At 40.4% G+C, this 20,869-nt stretch overlaps 1 protein-coding gene across 1 annotated transcript in view; it reads right to left on the bottom strand.

Annotated features, from left to right (window-relative positions):
- The window catches only part of LOC127640162 (N-acetyl-beta-glucosaminyl-glycoprotein 4-beta-N-acetylgalactosaminyltransferase 1-like), a 251,321-nt gene that overhangs the window by 107,277 nt on the left and 123,175 nt on the right, over positions 1-20,869 (bottom strand). Inside the window, exon 4 of the mRNA XM_052122584.1 lies at positions 1,591-1,686. Coding sequence (XP_051978544.1) covers positions 1,591-1,686 — 96 coding nt within the window. The remainder of the gene's footprint in view (positions 1-1,590; positions 1,687-20,869) is intronic.

The raw sequence follows: 20,869 nt of genomic DNA, 5'->3' as shown, positions 1-20,869 counted from the left end.
CTAGACTCGTCAGAACCGACTGGACGGGGGACAGCAGTCGTGTGTCCGGAGGTGGGGGGTCCGCATCCGGGATGCCGGGACTGCCGGAGTGTAGCACCAGGTTGCCATGAGAACGGCATTTGCGGGCCAGATGGTCCTGCTTACCAGCTCTGGAGCAAACGTCTCGTTCCCTGGGTCATCCGTCTCAGGAACGCTTGGGAGCCTTCCGGGTCCTCAAGAACGTTTGAGAGACAAGGGTGTGCGCTTCCTGTGGGGCGCTCAACGCTGAGAGCTGGGCCCAGGTTGAGGCTGAGCTTCCTGGCGTTTGGAAGCCGCAGGGGAGGCCCACATTGGAACAGTGGCAGCGCGCTGCCATCCCCAAATTGCCTCCATCGACATCGTCCTCAATCCCTTGGGAAGAAGGAATGACACGGGGGGCAGCTGGAGTGGCATTCCTCTTTAAGAAAGAAAGCCGCAACCACAACATTGCCATGGTTAAGTTTTCGCAGTGAGAAAATGAACCATCCACAAACGTCGCCTCACTGTGATCGCGGTCCAGACACACGAGGCAGCATCTATGACCGTCAGGGGCGGAGAGAAATCGACTGCATCCAGGAACTACACAGGGGCGGAAGGGCATCTTTACAAAGACGTGTCCTGAAAAGGACATTCAACGCCAACTGTGTGTTTGCTCTTTTAGAGAAATAAACTCTTTTAGGGAAGATACTCTCTTTTAGAAGCGCTGTTGAAGCGCCCAGGGGCAAATCTGCACTGCCATGCAGAGCAGGAGAAAGCCACTGATATGCGCCATAGATCCAACAGCAGATGCTCTACAGAGGTTAGTGGAACAGAAGTGATCTCAGCTCAATGATCGCACAACCGCTCGGTTCCGAAGAAGAAATCTGAATGAACAGATGCATGATTCCCTCCTTTTGTCCCTCCCTTCCGGGGGAGGGACATGCAAATTCTGTCTGCCAAATTCTCATTGGCCTATTCTGAGGTGCAGAGGTAACCGAGGCCTTCAAGAAAGTCTGCTAGTGTCGCTTCATTCAACACAACGTCGAGTGAGCAACATACAGGGAACTCCTCAACCACCACCAGTGTGCAGCATCCACCTGGATGATATGGCAGCAGCCATGGTGTAGCAGTATGCTCAACACACACCAGCTATTGGTGGAGAGGAAAGAGTAGAGTGATACAGCCAATGGGGATTATTTGGAGGCCATGTTTGAGAAAGGCAAATGGGGGGAATTTAGCTAGGACACCAGGGTTACACCCTGCTCTTTACAAGAAGTGCCCTGGGATTTTTAATGACCACAGAGAGTCAGGACCTCGGTTTAACATCTCATCCAAAAGGAGGTGACTTTTTACAGTATAGAGACCCTGTCACTGTACTGGGGCATTATGACCCACACAGACCAAAGGTTGAGCACCCCCTGCTGGTCTCCCTAATACCTCTTCCAGCAGGAACCTTAGTTTTCCCAAGAAGGTCTCCCATCCATGTACTGACCAGGTTCAACTATGCTTAGCTTCAGTGGGCAACCAGTCTTGTGCTACAGGATGATATGGCTGCTGGCAAACATGTATATTTGTCTGTAAATTCATACTCACATGGGGGTAAAGAGGAAAATGCAGGTTCTTCCTGAGCTGAGCGACTGAGGAACCACACCAGTCTTCAAAAACATGGAGGTTTGCTTGACCTTTAAACTGTGGAGAAGATAGATCGAGAGGAGAAAAAAGTGAGGAGAAAATCAGAACAGGAAAAAAACTTGTTTATTAACCTGAATTTAACCTTTTAAAATAAATACTCCAAAGCAGTTTTGCAAAGAACAGTGCCTTACAATCCTCTAGTTAGCAAGCTAAAGGTGACAGATGCAAGGAAAGACTCCTTAAGAGTCTCCTTATTTCTTTTTTTTTGTGTGTAAACAAGGAAGAAACCTTGAGAGCAATAGTCAAGTAGGCAAAGAAGCCCCAAATCATGATGCTCCCTCCACCATACTTCACCGTTGTGATTATGTTTTCATGAAAACATAATCACAACGGTGTTCTTTTCAAACAACTCAACCTTAGTTTCATCAGTTCACAATTTTTTTTTCCAGTAACCTTGTGGAGTGTCAAGGGTGTCTTTGGTATCTTCAGGAGTGCAGGTTCTGTTGGATAGCTGCGTCTTCCTTCGTGGTGTCCTACCATGGACACAGCCATGTTTAATATTTTACAGACAGTCATGTTAACCAGTTCCAATGATTCCTTCAAGTCTTTAGCTGTCACTCTAGATTTCTTTTTTACCTCATTGAGCATTCTGCGGTGTGCCCATTGAGTAATCTTGGCTGTACGGCCACTTCTAGGGAGAGTACCACAACTCTCTCTAATTATAGACAATTTGTCTAACTGTGGACAAATGAATATCTAAGCTCTTCAAGAACCTGGTAACCAGCAAAGCAACAATTCTTGATCGTAGGTCTTCTGAGATCTCTTTTCTGAGGCATGGTCCACATCAGCATATGTTTCTTGTGAATGGCAAACTTAAAATGTTTGAATGTTTTTTATAAGTCAAAGTAGCTCTAACCCACACCTTCAATCTTGTTTCATTAATAGGATTCCAGGTTTGCCAACTCTCTAATTAGAGTTATATGACATCATTAGCCTAGGAGTTCACATATATTTTCCAAACTACACTGTGAAAGTTTGAATGATGTATTCAATATGTACAAGAATAACAATAATTTGTGTGTTAATAGTTCAAACAGATTGTGTTTGTTCATTATTATAACTTAGATGACGTTCAAACCATATTTATGGCAAATGTATACATAAATGCAGGTAATTCCAAAGGGTTCACATACTGTACTTTTTCCTTGCCACTATATATATCAGAATCAGAATCAGCTTTATTGCCAAGTATGCTTACACATACAAGGAATTTGTCTTGGTGACAGGAGCTTCCAGTCTACAACAATACAAACAATACCAAAAACAGCAGCAAGACATAGGTAATTAAAAACAAAAAAGAACACAAAATAAATAATTATAAATATACGTACCTACACTCACCTTCATACATACCCACATACACACACGTAGTGCAAATCTAATACAATCTGTATATAAAGAACAAAAAAACAGTATATTATGTACAGAGCAATGTAAGTAATGGTAGAAGTGGATATGTTGGATAATATAAATTAAAATTAAACTGTGTATTGCACATCATTATTGCTCAATGGGGCAATTTAATTGTTCATTAGATGGATGGGCTGAGGGAAAAAACTGTTCCTGAGCTCTGAAGCGCCGGCCAGAAGGCAACAGTTCAAAAAGGTAGTGGGCAGGGTGAGTGGTGTCCAGAGTGATTTTACCAGCCTTTTTCCTCACTCTGGAAGTGTATAGTTCTTGAAGGGGGGGCAGGGGGCAACCAATAATCCTCGCAGCAGACCAAACTGTCCTTTGTAGTCTTCTGATGTCTGATTTCGTAGCTGCACCAAACCAGACAGTTATTGAAGTGCAGAGGACAGACTCAATGACTGCTGAGTAGAACTGTTTCAGCAGCACTGGTGGCAGGTTGAACTTCCTCAGCTGGCGAAGGAAGTACAACCTCTGCTGGGCCTTTTTCACAGTGGAGTCGATGTGTATCTCCCACTTCAGGTCCTGTGAGATGGTAGTGCCCAGGAACCTGAATGACTCCACTGCTGCCACAGTGCTGTTTAGAATGGTGAGGGGGGACAATGATGGGGTGTTCCTCCTAAAGTCCACAATCATCTCCACCGTTTTGAGCGTGTTCAGCTCCAGGTTGTTTTGACTGCACCAGAAAGCCAGCCGTACAACCTCCTTTCTATATGCAGACTCATCATCATCTCGGATAAGGCCGATGACAGTGGTGTTGTCTGCAAACTTCAGGAGCTTGACAGAGGGGTCCTTGGCGGTGCAGTCATTGGTGTACAGGGAGAAGAGTAGTGGGGAGAGCACACATCCCTGGGGGGCACCAGTGCTGATGGTACAGGTGGTGGAAGTTAATCTTCCCTGCCTCACAAGCTGCTGCCTGTCCGTCAGAAAGCTGGTAATCCACTGACAGGTAGAGGTGGGAACAGGGAGTTGGTTTAACTTAGTCCGGAGTATATCTGGTATGATTGTGTTGAAAGCCGAGCTGAAAAAAGGATCCTTACGTATGTCCCCGGTCTGTCCAGATGTTGCAGGACATGATGCAAACCCATGTTGACTGCATCATCCACAGACCTGTTTGCTCGATAAGCAAATTGAAGGGGGTCCAGAAAGGGTCCAGTGGAGTCCTTCAGGTGGGCCAACACCAGTGTCTCAAATGACTTCATGACCACAGATGTCAGGGCGACATGTCTGTAGTCATTAAGTCCTGTGATTTTAGGTTTCTTAGGGACGGGGATAATAACGGAGCGTTTGAAGCAGCATAGGACTACACACTTCTCCAGTGAGCTATTGAAGATCTGAGTGAAGATGGGGGTCAGTTGGTTAGCACAGGAACGAAGGCACGCTGGTGAGATGCCATCTGGGCCTGGAGCCTTCCTTGACCTTTGCTTCCGAAAGACACGGCACACATCGTCCTCACAGATCTTGAGTGCAGGTAGTGTAGCAGGAGGGAGTAGGAGGGGGGTTGCAGGATGTGTTAATGGTTGTGTGAAATGAAGGTCCGAGTGCATGTGGGGTGTGAAATTGGGCATTTCAAATCTGCAATAAAACACATTCAGGTCATCAGCCAGTTGTTGGTCCACCACAGGGTTGGGGGTAGGAGTCCTGTTATTAGTAAGTTGTTTCAGGCCACTCCACACTGATGCAGGGTCGTTAGCTGAAAACTTGTTTTTCAGCTTCTCAGAGTAGCTTCTTTTAGCCACTCTGATTTCCCTATTCAGTGTGTTCCTGGCCTGATATACAAGACTCTATCCCCACCCCTGTAAGCCTCCTCTTTAGCATGACGAAGCTGTCTGAGTTTTCCTGTGAACCATGGTTTATCATTGTTGAATGATAAAAATGTCCTAGTAGGGATGCACATATCCTCACAGAAACTGATGTATGATGGAACAGTATCTGTGAGCTCATCCAGGTCTGTAGCTGCAGCTTCAAAAACACTCCAATCAGTGCAGCCAAAGGAGGCTTGTAGTTCCAGCTCTGCTTCATTAGTCCATCTCCTTACAGTCCATACAACTGGCTTTGTTGATTTTAATTTCTGCCTGTAGGACGGGAGAAGATGAACCAGACAGAGATCAGAGAGTCCCAAAGCTGCACGTGGGACAGAGCGATATGCATCCTTTAATGTTGTGTAGCAGTGATCCAATATGTTCCTGTCTCTGTTGGGGCATGTAATGTGCTGTCTGTATTTGGGCAGTTCGCGTGTGAGATTTGTTTTGTTAAAGTCCCCAAGAATAATAATTACTGGGTTCGGGTATTGTTGTTCTGTGTCTGAGATTTGATCAGCCAGCTGTTGCAGCGCTAAGTTCCCAGACGCGTTTGGAGGAATGTAAACACTCACCAGAATAAACGAAGAAAACTCCCGCAGCGAGTAGAACGGCTTACAGTTAATAAAGAGCGCTTCCAAATTAGGGCAGCACATCCTCTTTAATGTTGTTACATCTGTACACCAACTTTCGTTGATGTAAAAGCATGTTCCACCGCCTCTCGTTTTCCCCGTTAACTCCGCGATGCGATCCGCTCTGAACAGCTGGAAGCCCGGCAGATGTAATGCACTGTCCGGAATGGCTTCACTCAGCCAGGTTTCAGTGAAGCACAGTGCAGCAGAGTTTGAAAAGTCCTTATTATTATGTGTGAGGAGATGTAGTTCGTCAGTTTTGTTGGGAAGAGAGCGGAGATTCGCGAGATGAATGCTCGGCAGTGCTGTTCGAACGCCGCGCTGACGGAGTTTAACCAGCGCGCCAGCCCGTCTTCCTTCGCCTGCGTCTCGTAGCGCGTCTAAACAACACAGCAGCACCTCCAACTAAAATGTCCAGCAAAACGTCCGATATTTTTTTTTAGTGCAGGCTTGTTTATGGTGACCCAGGGGCCGGATTCACAAAACATTTTTAAGAATAAAACTCTTCTAATTCAAAAACAAGTTAATAATGTTTTGTATTCCCGAAAAGTTTTCGTTCTAGTCTTTTTGTTGTTAACCGTCAATGTTTATAGCTAGATACCTCCTTAACAATCTTCTTTTAATTCATCCAAAGAACTTTCTTTTTTTTATTTTTCTTAAGAAGACTTTCGTGAATCTGGCCCCTTGATGACCTTCGCATGCCTAAAGTAATGCAGTTAATTGAAACAAATGACAGTTCACACATGTTGACATTTAATGACAACTTTTCCCTAGTAGCTGCTTTTTATTGACTCTTATTTGATAAGGATATTTAAAAAAGAAATATGCTTATATACGCTTATGTATAAATATATAGTAAATAGATATTTAATGGATTTCAAACAATTAGGTAGACAGTAAAATAATGTCAAATATGAAACACTAAAAAAATCATGATATGTATAAAATTGCAATATATAAAAGACATATTAACACCTTCTTTGATATCAATGTGACAACTGGCCTTAATCTGACATTTATGAAAAATACCCTAAAGTCTCAAGAACACGGTTCAAATCTTCAGTTAAAATCTACTACAAATAGTTGACCCTAGCCTTAATGTGAACCATTGTGATTTTATTGTATTCACTCATTTACCTAACAGCTGCTGTAAAAATAATGATTTTCATTTGAAGACAGAATTCACAAAAGTTATTCTAATTTAACAGGATGATTAGGAGTTTGAGGCAAACATACTGTACACAACCTCTGCTTTAGGAAACAGGGAATTAAAAGTTTGACTTAAAACCTTATAGACACTGAGATATAGCCTCAAATTGTGTGAAAAATTGCCCCAGCCTGACATAAAGCCTTTTAAAAGAGCAGCAGTCAATCCAACTTCTGCAGTATTATCAGATTTTCTGTATATTAGATTCACAAAACAGATGGAGTCACCAAACTGTTCATGATCTTTTCGAAAAATAGATGTACATATTAATCCTCTATTGACCACTGTTGTGTGACCTCAACTGGGCAGAATGGCAAAAACGAACCACATTCTGATCCATGGAGAGAACATGTTAATAAAACATGACAACAATTCAGATGACTGGTGTTCTGGTACGTTGTCCCATGTGCTTAACAGAGCATCTAAGGGGTGTGGAATCACCCAACCAATGTGAGCAAACACACAACAACAAAATATACACAGGAGAACACCAGAGGTGTTACAGCCTGAGAAAATTAGATCATTTTCCAGCTCAGTAGAAAATCTAATCCTGCATTTCAGATCGCGCTTACGGCACTCGCTTCTGATGGGGTACGTCACAAATGATTACCGTCAGTTGGCATAATAAAGCACGGTTGACCACGCGCAATAGCAACAACGGCAAGTCTCACCTATGTTAGTTAAAGCTTTTTAAATCCCAACGAATTTAATTGACATATTCACATTAGACTTTTCAGCCAAGTGCATTTTATTCTTGCTGTTTCGTGTCTGTCAGAAGACATTAGATTCTCTCAGACGTAAGAGAACTGGGAGTTATTGTTTATTTCGTGCTGTTGGCTCGCAATTGATTCCTTTCTTTCCCTCAACGAATTCTCTAAATGCAATCAATATGAGAAGATCAGAGGCACAATTTTTTGGCATGCCACATTTGCACACACAACAGAAACTCCCAGGTCTACAATAAAGGCCCTTTGAGGTAGAGGTACCGGTGGAAAATGAACTGATGACAGAATTTTCATTTTGAAGTTAACTATTTTTATTTTTTTTTAACAGCAGGGTTGCAGAGGCCACATCTATTTCCATCCTGTCTTTAACATGTCACACCCTTGGGAACGTCTACGCCCGACCTGACTTTCTATGATGGGGAAAATTAAAGCAGCCAACATACAGGAATAGTCAAAAGATTTGCAAACACATATCTGCAGTTGGTAATGGCCCATTCGATTCAAACCTTGCAACTAGTTTTATTGCATATCTTGTTGGATTCAGTTATAGTCACTCTCTCATTTGTGGTTTACTTTTATCCTCAGTACCAGCCCACAAACTAGGCCACTGAGATTAACCCTGCGACTCCACTGCTATAAATAAACACCAACTAAACAGTACATACTGTTTTTTCATAGTGCAGATATTTTTTAGATGTAACCACATGGATTTTTGAGGGCAAGTTTTGATTAATCTCAGTTGTCTTCATAGATAAATATGGCAACTGTCTTAAAATATTTATATAATTGCAATCTTTACATAACATCTCTGATGCATGCTACAAAAATGATTCATAGCTTTGGTGAAAATGCAATTAATGCAAAAAAAGGGCATTTATCTATAAATATATCTACACTCTATCTGATATATTGTTTCTTAACATTTTGAAAACTGCCCAATTAAAAATGTAAATACTCAAGGGGGGACCAGCATATTAAGGTTTCGCCGTGTTTTGACGTCCAGCCAGGGTTGGTAGTGTGGGGGGTCACCCTTGAGCATTTTGTTGACCATCTGTTGGGCGGTGTTGTCACCTTTGAGAATTTTGCTTATTTTCTTTTACTTTTATTTTCCCATGTAAATGTGGGATACTAAACTTCCTGGCTAATATTGAACAGTTGCAAATCCAACCCAGCATAGTACCCACAGGAGTACTTCATCACTAACTACATGTTCAATGTTTTTTCAACCTAGTTTCTTAGAATGAACGTTACTGTAACAACATTTTTGCAAGATTAATTTTACGTAACACGTTCTACATTTCACTGAAGTTTCCTGGTGAAATGAACACTACAGGCACTACAACAATGTTAGTTTTATTCACTTCCACACAAATACCGACTACAACGGCTTATTATGACTTTATAAACACATATTTACTCACACATTGCTATTTTATGATATTGAAACACTTTAATCTAATGCATCATTTGAAAAATTATTTCTCCAACTCTCCAACATTTACACATTTATTCCAATATGATTAGCTTCCACGGTAGCTCAACTGATAGAGTGTTGGACTTTGAAATCTAAAGTATGCGGTTCAAGTTCAGCCAAGCACGCAAGCTGACACGTGAGAAGAAAGTGTCATAGAAGTGACATAAAATGACATGGTTGCTTCCAAAGATTTGCTTTCCATGACGCATATGATTTTAGGACACTATTGGTTAGGTTTAGGTGTTGGTTTAGGGTAAGGAAGTCTGTTTTGTTTACCTTTCATTTGCTTTTAGAACACTATTGGTTAGGTTTAGGTTAATGCAGTGTTTCTCAACTGGTGGGTTGCGAAAATTCCCATCTGCCGAGGCAAATCTAATGATTATCTCCTATCTCTCTTTCAGTGGTTTATATGCAATGCGATATTTTTGCTGTGCAATGAAGCTTTGTTTTCCCTTGAGTGTCACAGAAGGTACCACTGAGTTCACGGCAATTATGTGCTTTGCGTCTCTGCTCGAAATCTCTGGCGTGCGCTCATTAGCCGGGCTTTACTCGATATTAAAGGCTTGATATTAAAAACTGATGTGACACATTTTCATTATAGTGAGATTTTTCTAGTTTAAATCGCTATGGAAGAAGTCAAACCTCTCAACCAGTGGACAGCCCCGACATTATAAACAGCAGTGAAGTGGAACAGAGCAACACTATGCTATGGGCCAATATATATATGTGTGTGTGTGTGTGTGTGTGTGTGTGTGTGTGTGTGTGTGTGTGTGTGTGTTATTTTACTGTAAACATAAGGGCAAATACATAAAGGGCTTTAAATTCTAGACCTCGAAGACTAATAGGCAAATTATGAACACAATTTTCCTCCTGTGTAACATAATGTTCTGTTAGAATGATGTTTGAAATTAGGAAATAAACTGGAAAATAAATAATAGTCTCACAAAAATGAACAGGCTCATCAACTTTTAAAAGGGGAAAAGAAACCTTGCAGTATCTTTTTGTTATTGACATCAACAACACAAATACATGCAATTATACTTGAAAACCATGAACAAAACGATGCAAAATAAAAGAAAATACAACCCAGGCAACATACAGGTTGTTTTTTTTCTATGGTGGGTCGTCACTTGATGTCCAATGCAAAATCTTGGTCCCGAAGCCAGTTAAGATCAAATGGGTTATTATTTTAGGTTAGAAAGGTATGTTTTACTCATTAAAACTAATATCTCAAAAAGCTCATCTGATTAAGAAACCATTTCACTCGCTTTTGGCACCCCCTGCTGTAAATTTCACTGGAAAACTGCAGTGTAACATCTTAAATCTACTTGGCAACAATGGCTGGTTTCTCCAAATTATGTTTCCTCCGATGATGCAGAGCAAGCCAATATCCTCAGATCTCAGTCCTTGAGTTCTAACTGTTATGTAATGTTAATGGTGACTCATCACGTTGCCAGGAAGACTAATCAATATGGTTAATTCAACAGTTTTTCCATAATTTGATTTTCAAATATCGTCATATCGTTTTGTGTAAATGTTAGCTGACCTTCGAAAGAATGCCAACTAAAAACAAAATCTTCCATGAAACTTGGAAACCAAAAGAAAAATAACCTTAAAACAATGTCCTTCAATACACCCACACTTTAAATCAATTGTATTCCAACTGAGTATAGGGAAATGCCATACATCAACCGGACTGGTTGCTGTGAATCATGCAGCTTTATGTACCCATTTATCGATCTCTTGATCAATTACTCATCCGTGCCCTTTATGATGAAATATGGCCTCATATTGAGTCATGACAGTGATCAAACTCGTTCACTAATGAATTCAAAGAAGCCACACATTTTCCCAGAAGCACTCCTGATGCATGGCCTATATTTCTGAAGAATGAGTTAGTCCATTCCTTAGGTTACCATTACAGTGGCCAGTAGGGGTGAGATTACAGTATAGCCTCTTGTTTTCTGCATTATTTGATATGTATTATTAGTACAACATCGTATGGAATGCATATCTGATCATGCTACGAAAAAATGGTCTCTTGCCCATTTGGAGACACTTGGCTCATTCCTCTACGCTCATCGTTTTAATGGCTTTGCCATTTTTCTGCATGCTTCGTTCCCCCCGCTTTTCTACAGTTTCAACTGTGTTAATATTACCATATTATTACCCGTTTTCCTTTTCTTTTCTTTTTTCTGCTTGTGTACATCTCGCATTTCAACTGCGTGCATTTTTTTCCTCCTCTGTGTTTTACACGGATTACTGCATCAATCTCAAAATCTTCTGATCAGAAACCAACACAACAAAAGCAAACAATCGCATGAGGCATTCACATCGATCTCAAACACTGCCACTCAAGAACAACCATAACAACAACAAACAATTTGCAGTAAGTCATGGAATCCACTCATATTATTGCTTCCTGCATTGCATGCCAAATAGAAGAGAATAGAAAGAGAAGCCAGTAGATACTAGGGTTGCAGCGCTACACTGGTTTTCCGGTATACCACAATATGAAAATGTATGGGTATCATACAATGTACATTAACTTATCTACGGTATTGAGAAAAAAAAGCAACTGGATGGAGAATCTCACCTGCACGTGCACATCTTCTTTCCTCCTCGACTGCCTGTCAGACTCTTCAACTTGCCACACACATGCAGCAGAGAAAACGTCAGAGAGAAGTGTGGCGAGGTAGTCTGACATAAGTGAGTGTGTGTTTGAGTTAAAGCAGTGTTTCTCAACTGGTGGCTCGTGACCCAAAAGTGGGCCGCAGGTCTATTCGGACTGGGTCACAGAAAGCAGGGAAAGAACAATGCCATGGTTCTTCCATTGAAGATATTTCAGTGGCTGCCCAAGTGATAGCCTATTTAGGACTGCCGAGGCAAATTTAATGAAAATCTTGCAATCAGCTAAAGGCTTCTCGTCTGCACTTTCACACAAGTGTAACAGAACCAGCTCACGATCATGATCAACTCTTCTCTCTGGCGTGCACACGTGCAATAACTGGGCTTTTGCGCTAATTTATTTTTCATTATGCATCATCACCCTTACAAAATGATTTCCCGATTTTCCGAGTAAAAGTAACTGTTATATTTTGAAAAAAGTTATAATTTCATATGAAATAATCTAACGTAGGGCCGCAACGACGCGTCGACGTCATCGATTACGTCGACTATGAAAATACGTCCATATGAATGAAATGCGTCGACGCGTCACATTCATTATTTACATTTAAATATCGAGTAATGGCGGCTTCTGCTCCAGCTCATGGTGAAAATGACAATCTGGCTTTATCACATAAAGCCAGACCACGATCATCCAAAGTATGGGAATACTTTAAGCTACAGCCGAACAGAAAGGTGCTTTGTTCACTATGCAAAGCGGAAATGTCATACCATGGCAGCACAACTGCTATGAACGAGCATCTTAAAGGAAACATCCTGTGACTCTGCGAACTCAAAACGACGAGCCAGCTGGGTAAGTAGTAGGCTTTATTACAGTGAGTTTTTGGAGTTGTTGTTGCGGTCATACCTTCTTTTTTCAGCTATTACAGCTTGTGTGCTAGTTAATAGTGTTAATTGCTAACGGTGCAGATGTAATTTATTGGCCCATTCGGCGACAATAAAATGGACTTTCATTTATAACTTCAACTTAAATCTGTCAACGAAGCCTTCAGTGCATTTAAATTGCCCGTTTTTAAAAGTTGTGTATGCACATGTAGACTAGAGACATGCACTCCCGCGGACCCAACACAACAGAGTGCGGCGCGGATCTGATGGCCGAGTGCGGTGCTGGCGGTAATGCACTCGTGTATGTGCTGGTTCGTGGAGAATAAAACGATTCACGGGACTCCATAAAATAGAAATCTATAAATTGAACATCTCAAAACAAATAAATTGTCATTCATCTGTTGCACAAAAGCAACAAGAACAACTAAAACAAAATAGATAGACCCTGGCCTGTAAATCGTTTCTATGTATAACATGTTTGCAGCGTTTAACAATGTAGCCAATCACAGACATATGTGTTGATTTCTTGAACGCAATGGCCAATCAGAAGCATTTAAGATGGAATCTCCTCACCGCTCAAAATTGACTTTTTGTTCAGTGCTGAATTCTGCATACTGGCAAATCGATATAATGAAAGATTAATTGTGCAGTCAGTTTCATTGATAATAACAGAGATGTCCGCTTTTTAGGAATTATTAAGGGAGAAATCCGTCCCGCACATGTCTCTAATGTAGACTTTAAAAACAAACAATAACGTTATATTTACATATTAACAGTAGCCTAGGCTGCAATCTAGTGTATTTATTTATTTATTTATTTATTGTTTATTTGAATAGGGACAGATACAAAAAAAATTTCAGAAAATGAATTAATAAAAGTTTGAAATACTAATGTAGAAGTTGTACTTATTATTTATTGGAAAGTTTGCCAATGGATAAATCGGCTAATCCCAAAAATATGCATTAGATTAATCGGAAAAATAATCGTTAGATTAGTCGACTAATCGAAGAAATAATCGATAGATTAATCAACAACAAAAATAATCGTTAGATGCAGCCCTAATCTAAAGGTAGAACCTATTAGACCTCATTTTATATCAACAGCGGGGCAAGAAAAGTTGCAAGATGTGTTTCAGCTAGTACTTATTTTTTAATAAATACTATAATTTATTATTATTAGGCCTATATGTACTATTATTTAAGACTTGTTACACTGACCTAACCATGGTAATGTAGAGCCTTTCCTCCTGTGTAATATGTATGTTCAATTTGAATTATGTTTGAAATTAGGAAACAAATGGGATAATAATCGGCTCATGTAAATATGCTCTTCAATTTTTAAAAGGGGGGAGAGAAAACTTCCTATAGATTTTGTTGTTGAGGTCAACAAGTAAAATAATGTCACTTGATGCATGTCCTTGCAAATCTATGCAACATAAAAGGAAATGCAACCAAAGATACATTAAATACAGGTTATGTTTTTATTAGGTGGGTCGCCACTTGATTTCCAATGTAAAATCTGGGTCCTGAAACAAAACTAGTGGAGAACCACTGAGTTAAAGGTACAGACAGGACCAGTCTGGCTGGTCATCAGATCAAATTTACAAGTGCTGTCTAATGCTAAACGTACATTTTCTAAAATGGTTAATCATGTCAGCTCTAACGATGTCCGGCTTGGCCAGTTGGAGATCACTAGAGATAATGTGAAAGAGGTGTGTGAACTTGCAAAAACTATGTCAGACACTGTAATATGCAATGTTGTAATGGTGGCTCAGCGGGTTAAGGCTCTGGGTTACTGACCAGAAGGTCAAACCTCAACACTGCCAAGATGCCACTGCCCTTGAGCAAAGCCCCACCTGCTCCAGGGGCACCTTATCATGGCACTCTGACCCCAGCTTAGCATTTCACTGTATATATTCAAAAACGTATGTATAATGTGTGACAATAATAAAGGTTTTCTTTCTTCTTCACTGAATGGCTGGATGTCTGAGTGGTGTCCGGAGAACAGCATAGGATTCATAGACTATTGGACTAGAGTTTTTGGGGAAGACCTGACCTGCTAAAGAGACACAGACTCCATTCCTCCAGGTGCCGCTCTTCTCTCTAGTAATTTGGCACATAGTCTTAATAGTGACAGTATTTCACTAACTGCGTCCCAGGTCAGGAAGCAGACAAACTGGCTAATCCGAATGTCTGCTAACTGCCATGAAATGTCACACAGGTCACATAAACTACAACACATAGAGAATGAATCACCTGTATATCACATAGAGACTGTGTCTTTTCCCCGAACTACCAAACACAAACCACCCACTAAATCGTTTAGTGAAAAAAAATGGTGAAGGTAAAACTTGAAAAGAACAAGAAAATTGAAGATAAACACCATATAAAGTTAAGGCTACTAAACATTATATATCTTACAACCAAAGCACTAATTGTAAATTAAATTATTACAGATCATAGTTTGGATACACTCTGTTTGACTGAAACCTGGCTTAAACTGAATTAATATATTAGTTTAAATGAATCTACTCCCCCAGGTTGTAGTTATAAACATGAGCCTCACCTGAAGGGTTGAGGAGGAGGAGTTACTGCAATTTACAGTTAAGTATTTGGTGTTACTCAGAGGACAGGATATAAGTAAAACATCTCTGTCGTCTTTTGCCCTTGCTACAGTATATAAATCACCCGGGCTGTATTTCCTTGGTGAATTAGCAAATTTTCTATCAGATCAAGTAGCTATTTTGGACAGAGATTTAATTGATGGTGATTTCAACATTCACATAGATAATTAAAATAACACATTGGGATTAGCATTTATTGATATTCTCAACTCTCTTGGAGTCAGACAAAATGTGACAAGACCAACTCATCGCCTTACTTATACGCTAGAATTAAATATGGTGTTGATATTGATACTATAGAAATTATGCTGCAGAGCGATGACATCGCAGATCATTACTTCATCTCTTGTATGCTGCGATCAGCAAATGTTACTCAATCATGCTATCGTTCAGCAACTATTATTTCGACCACTAAAGATGTCTTCACTATTAATCTTCCAGATTTATCTAATTTACTCAGTAAGCCAAAACATCTAGAAGGACTTACAGAAGCAATAACAGAAAATATAAATACAGTCCTCTCTCGCAATCTTGATAGAATTGCCACCTTTCGATTAAAGAAAATTTAAGAAAAAATCCCTGCACCATGGTACAATGCTCTCAAGAGATCAGCTCAGAAAATGGAGTGCAAGGGGAAGAATATAAAATTAAAGGTATATCGCAGTGCATGGAAGGATAGTGTCTGTAGCTACAAACAGCCACTAAAAGCTGCCAGGTCAACATATTTTAGCAAACTCATAGAAAATAACCACAAAAACCCTTGGTGTTTATTCAGTACTGTGACTAAATTGTTAGGAACAAAGCCTCGACTGAACCAAATATTCTGTCCCAGCACAATAGCAATAACGCTCACAGAACCACAGAAAACAGAGTCTCATAATTTTCCTCACAAGCAACTTCAATCTTTCGCTATCGTAGGTCATGAAGAGCTAACAAAACTCACTGAAACATCAAAAGCCACAACATGTATGTTAGATCCAATACCAATTAGGTGATAAAAGAGATATTCCCTGTAATCTCAGAACCTCTTCTTGATATTATTAACTCCTCGCTATCCTTAGGGCATGCCCAAAGAAAATGTAAAATGGGAGTTATCAAACCGCTTATTAAGAAGCCACAACTTGATCCTAGAGAACAGGCTAATTACGAAACAATTTCAAATCTACCATTTATGTCTAAAATACCAATTACTGGATTTGGCAATAAAATCTGGTCCATATTGAAGCTTAAATCTAAATTAGGTCCGAAACATATGCGTTGTTTATTTTGACTCAAATTTGCCTCAAATCGACAATTGAAATGAATGGCACTACTGCAAAGTGTTTTTTTGGGAAAGGACTTTGGTCAGCTTAAAAAGATAACTCTAAAATAAAATAATGTCTAACTGGTCCAAAATCCCACTCCACATAACTGTACATTACACATCAATTTTATGATTGGCAGTGGTTGTCAAATTCGCAGCTGTTTCATGTTCAGTGTGGACAGGCAAATTGCTTCTCTCTGGAAAGTCACATTGTGTCTGGTTGGACAAGGTGTAAGTGCAAGTGTCATCACTCCCTGCTGTGAAAATAAGTTTGTACAAACTTTACAGAGCCAGACAAGATACTTTCATTGTGCCCAGATGCAAAGAATCACTGAAGCACCATTTTCCCCCCAAGAACATGTTACATTTCTACTAACAAACATTGTGTCCCTTGAGTACATGTCTAAAAAAGCCTATGACCTTCACTTCAGTCAGTTAGCTCTGTAGAGTCCCATTGATATAAATCTCAATACCACAGAGATCTGCTTCACAGCAAACACATCCCCTGTCTCAGGCATAATAGCAGCCCATGGAGGAATCATGTGCCACTAAAGGAAGTTTATGTATGACACAGACAAACAATACACCACAGCTCAGAATGACAATCAGTGGCACCATTTGTCACCCTTAATCCCTCTGAGATCGGGCACTGAAGACATGATGTGCACCGCAATTGTGTATATGTGGGTATCTAATGCAAGTCAGTATAGATGGTATTTGTACAAGCTACATCGGCAGCAGTCCATGTGGACATGGGGTTTATTGAAAACTTTTGTGTTTGGTTAGATGGAGCTATACCAATGGTACTCAACTGGTGAGTCATGACCCATAAAATGAGCTGCAGGTCTATTCTGATAGGGCCGCAAACAGCAGGGAAAAAAAATCAATGCTAAATGCAAACAATAAAATGCAACTAAGCATATAGTCATGCATACAGTAGTTATAATACTTAATAAACCTTGTTCTCAACTTCTAAACGGGAAGTCAAAAGATAGGGATGTGCAAAATTATAATTGACTAGTTGGTGGTGGTGGGCTGCCTAAATGACAAGTCAGCTAATTGATCTTAAGGAAGCCCTGTATAATTGATCCTTCACTAAGCCCCGCTTTAAAAGTGTCTCTGACCAATCTTATCTTAGTAACTGTTGCCGCATGCCGTTTTCTCAGACAACTGTTTGCTTATTTCCGATGAGTGTCTATGGGAGTGTTGTGTATTAGAGTAGTTTTAAGCAGAATTATAGAAATTTTCAAAAAATATCAGAAAACCATTGTGGACGTCTCTCTTCTAAGAGTGACATATGGTACCCAGAGAGGATACACATTATGAGATCCTTCAGACAAAAACCATGTCGTTTACGCCAATCTTGCATTCATTCCTATGGGACAAACTGCAAAGCTTGTCAGAGTAAACAATGGTAACCAAGGGGGGCAGAGCTTAGAGAAGGGTCACATAGACTGGTTTCATGTTTACCTGACTCCAATTGGACATGTTTCTTAGGGGCATTTTCATAAGATGTGTTATTGCGGTTAAAAAACAGCTAGATGGTGCACAGTGGAATGGGGCGGTTTTTCAATGTTAGACTATATTAAACTTGACACACATAAAAATGCAATCCTCGTGGCAGGACACTGTCAGCACACTAAATAATACACAGTCCCAACCCAAAACCCAATTACCCACCACCACCATCAAAAAAATAAGTACAAATTGTTCAACCTCCCCAATTGACTGGTTAGACGTTAGTTGGTGGAAGACTAGTTGACTATCGTGACACATTCCTAGTCAAACTTCACAGTATTTTGGTACAAATTCCATCTGCAATTTGGTAGAATTGATCCAAATGAGGTAAAAGGCCAAACAGGTTGATTGAAATGCCCTCATCTTTCAAAACCATGACCAAAACTATGCAAGGAAAAAGAAAATACAACCCAGACTACGTTAAAGACTCACTTAGTAACTTTTTACTCGTTTAGTCTTAGAATTACAGTGACACCTAGTGGTGTGGATGCAGCGTCATTCAAATTAAAAAATGTTCAGTAACTGATGCCATTGTATAAATTCACTTTTCACAACCAGCCAAGATTAATTTAACCCAAGAGTGAAAGTGTTCAATAATAAGATGGTTACTGAGATTGAGTGAGTAGTATTCAGCTGGTCATGTGATTCTAAACCCGTGAGGGTGCCCCTTCCCCATGTAGAATAAAACAGCTTTTATAAGTTTGATTTTAAGGATATTTGGTTCTTTTGTACGATATTTTTTTTTTTTTTTTTACTGTTTTGATTCACCACTTGATGTCCAATATAAAATCTGGGTCCTAAAGCAAAACCAGTTGAGAATCAGTGGACTGAATCATACATATCAAATGGATATGCTACTAGCTCTTGTCTTTATGACTGTACTGTAATAACCTAATGGGAAGTCTCTGATGCACACAATTTTCTCAACTCCCTAATGGCACATAATGGCTTTGAATAATTGCTGCCAGCACTGTTATTTAGTTGCATCTGGTAGGAAAAGAGAGTTTTTCAAAGAGTAAAACAAGGTGTCCTTAGATGAGGTAAAAAATTAATGACCCAATTTGTACAAAGGGAACCATTGGTTAAACACTGAAACTTCATTCGGCCCACTGCCATTTCAGTTCATCTATAAAGTACCATACATTTTAGGATCCATTCTCTGGTCTGCAGTGCTGCCAATGGCCTGGGCCACCTATTATCGTCAATCCTTTGTCAAACCGCTTTCCCTTTACATGCATCTCCATTTTGCCACATGAAGGTGCCCCCTCATCCAGATATCCTTCATCACTGTTACTCATTGGTTGAGCAAAAGGGTAATCAGAACAGCCAACTTACTTGTAACAATCGGACAAACCACAGGACAGTACCCACACTCCCCTTACACGATGAGGTCTTTCATGTAAATTGCTGTGGTAAGACAAAGGTGGTAATTCACTAAGTGTGTATTGCTCCCGCTGATAGCATTGTTTATTTACATGCACTATCTGCATTGTTTTAGCAACCGTTGTTGTGGTATCATGCAGATCCAATACAGGAGACGTATATATCCAATAAGGTGTTTTTTTAAACTTAGAACAGGGAATATATGTGCACACTGCTAAGCACTCACTCGGACAACAATATAATGTAGCAACATACCCATATATAACAACCTAGCCCCCTCTTGTGGACATACTATGCATAACATTTTCAGTATTAAGTGTTTTAGGAAAGAAACCACATTTACCCCCCCTTAAAATTTAGAAATCGATTTCCATTCGAACTCGGCATTGATCAAAATGCCACTTCAGGATTTGTCCACTTCCAGCAGCTACTGTACAGGTAACCAACCCGAGAAACTCACGATGACAGCAGGAATCCATCCTCAACTTAGTACTTTTGTCATGAGTCTCTTACTGTTTCTGTTGTTTGAGTTGCACTTTTGCTTTAACATTTGGCAAGAGAAGATCAAATGTAGATCTCAGCTTTCTCGCCATGAGCATGGCACACCTGTTGTGGAATGTGGTGTGATACAATAGTTAAATAAGAATTGTGCCAATCTGGTTTCCAAGGTCTCCCCTTTCACTTTTGTATGCCTTATTTGAACATTTGGACAGGCCGCTCGACTAATCCGTTAGAAGAAGGATGGAATGGTGCTGATCTCACATGATGAATCTCATTGCTTTTCATGAACTTTTTACATTCTGTGCTTGTGAAGCAGGGGCCGTTGTTGGAAACTATGATCTGAGCTACTCCAAAAATACGGACATTTTGGCTTAGTTTCTCAATGGTAGTTTGAGATGTTGATGAGCTAATGGGATAAATGTCCATCCATTTGGAATGTGCATCCTCAATTACCAAAAACATCTTTCCCATGATAGGACCCACATAATCCACATGAATATGGGACCAGGCGTCTTGGGCAATTCTCATGGATGCAATGGCGCTACCTGAGGCATTTTGCAGTGATTTAGACATTCCTCACAGAGTTGAGACTCCCTCTCAACCTCCTTGTCCATCCCAGGCCACCATAAATAGGATCGAGCCAGTCCTTTCATTTTAGACATCCCTGAGTGTGATTGATGTAACAACTTCAGAAGCATTGCACGACCCTGCTTGGGCACAATCACTCTGGCTCCCCAGAGTACAAATCCATCGCGAACACTCAGTTCCAGTTCCCTGTCTGTCACACACTCAACGTTGTGTCGATGTAAAGACACTAGGGGTTCGATCTTGAGAGCCCCAATCACCTTTGCTTAAAACAGAAAAGGCCAACGAGAATTGGCGAGTGGAATTTGCATGCCACTCTCCACCCCGAACATACGGGTATAAAAGGAGATGGTGTACATCACACATTCAGATTTTTTCTTCGGAGCCGAGCACGTGTGTTCTTCCTCTCAACTCTCGCTTAAGCTGCTGGATTTTATGGAGCATATCAGTGGTCACCTTCGCATGGTCGAGTGTTGCGCTTACCCTGGGCGCTTCGGCGAGTCTGCAGGA

Source organism: Xyrauchen texanus, chromosome 49, assembly GCF_025860055.1.
Source record: "Xyrauchen texanus isolate HMW12.3.18 chromosome 49, RBS_HiC_50CHRs, whole genome shotgun sequence".
Lineage (NCBI taxonomy): Eukaryota > Metazoa > Chordata > Actinopteri > Cypriniformes > Catostomidae > Xyrauchen > Xyrauchen texanus.
Note: the sequence above shows the minus strand (reverse complement) of the source record. Positions and strands in the feature narration are given on the sequence as shown.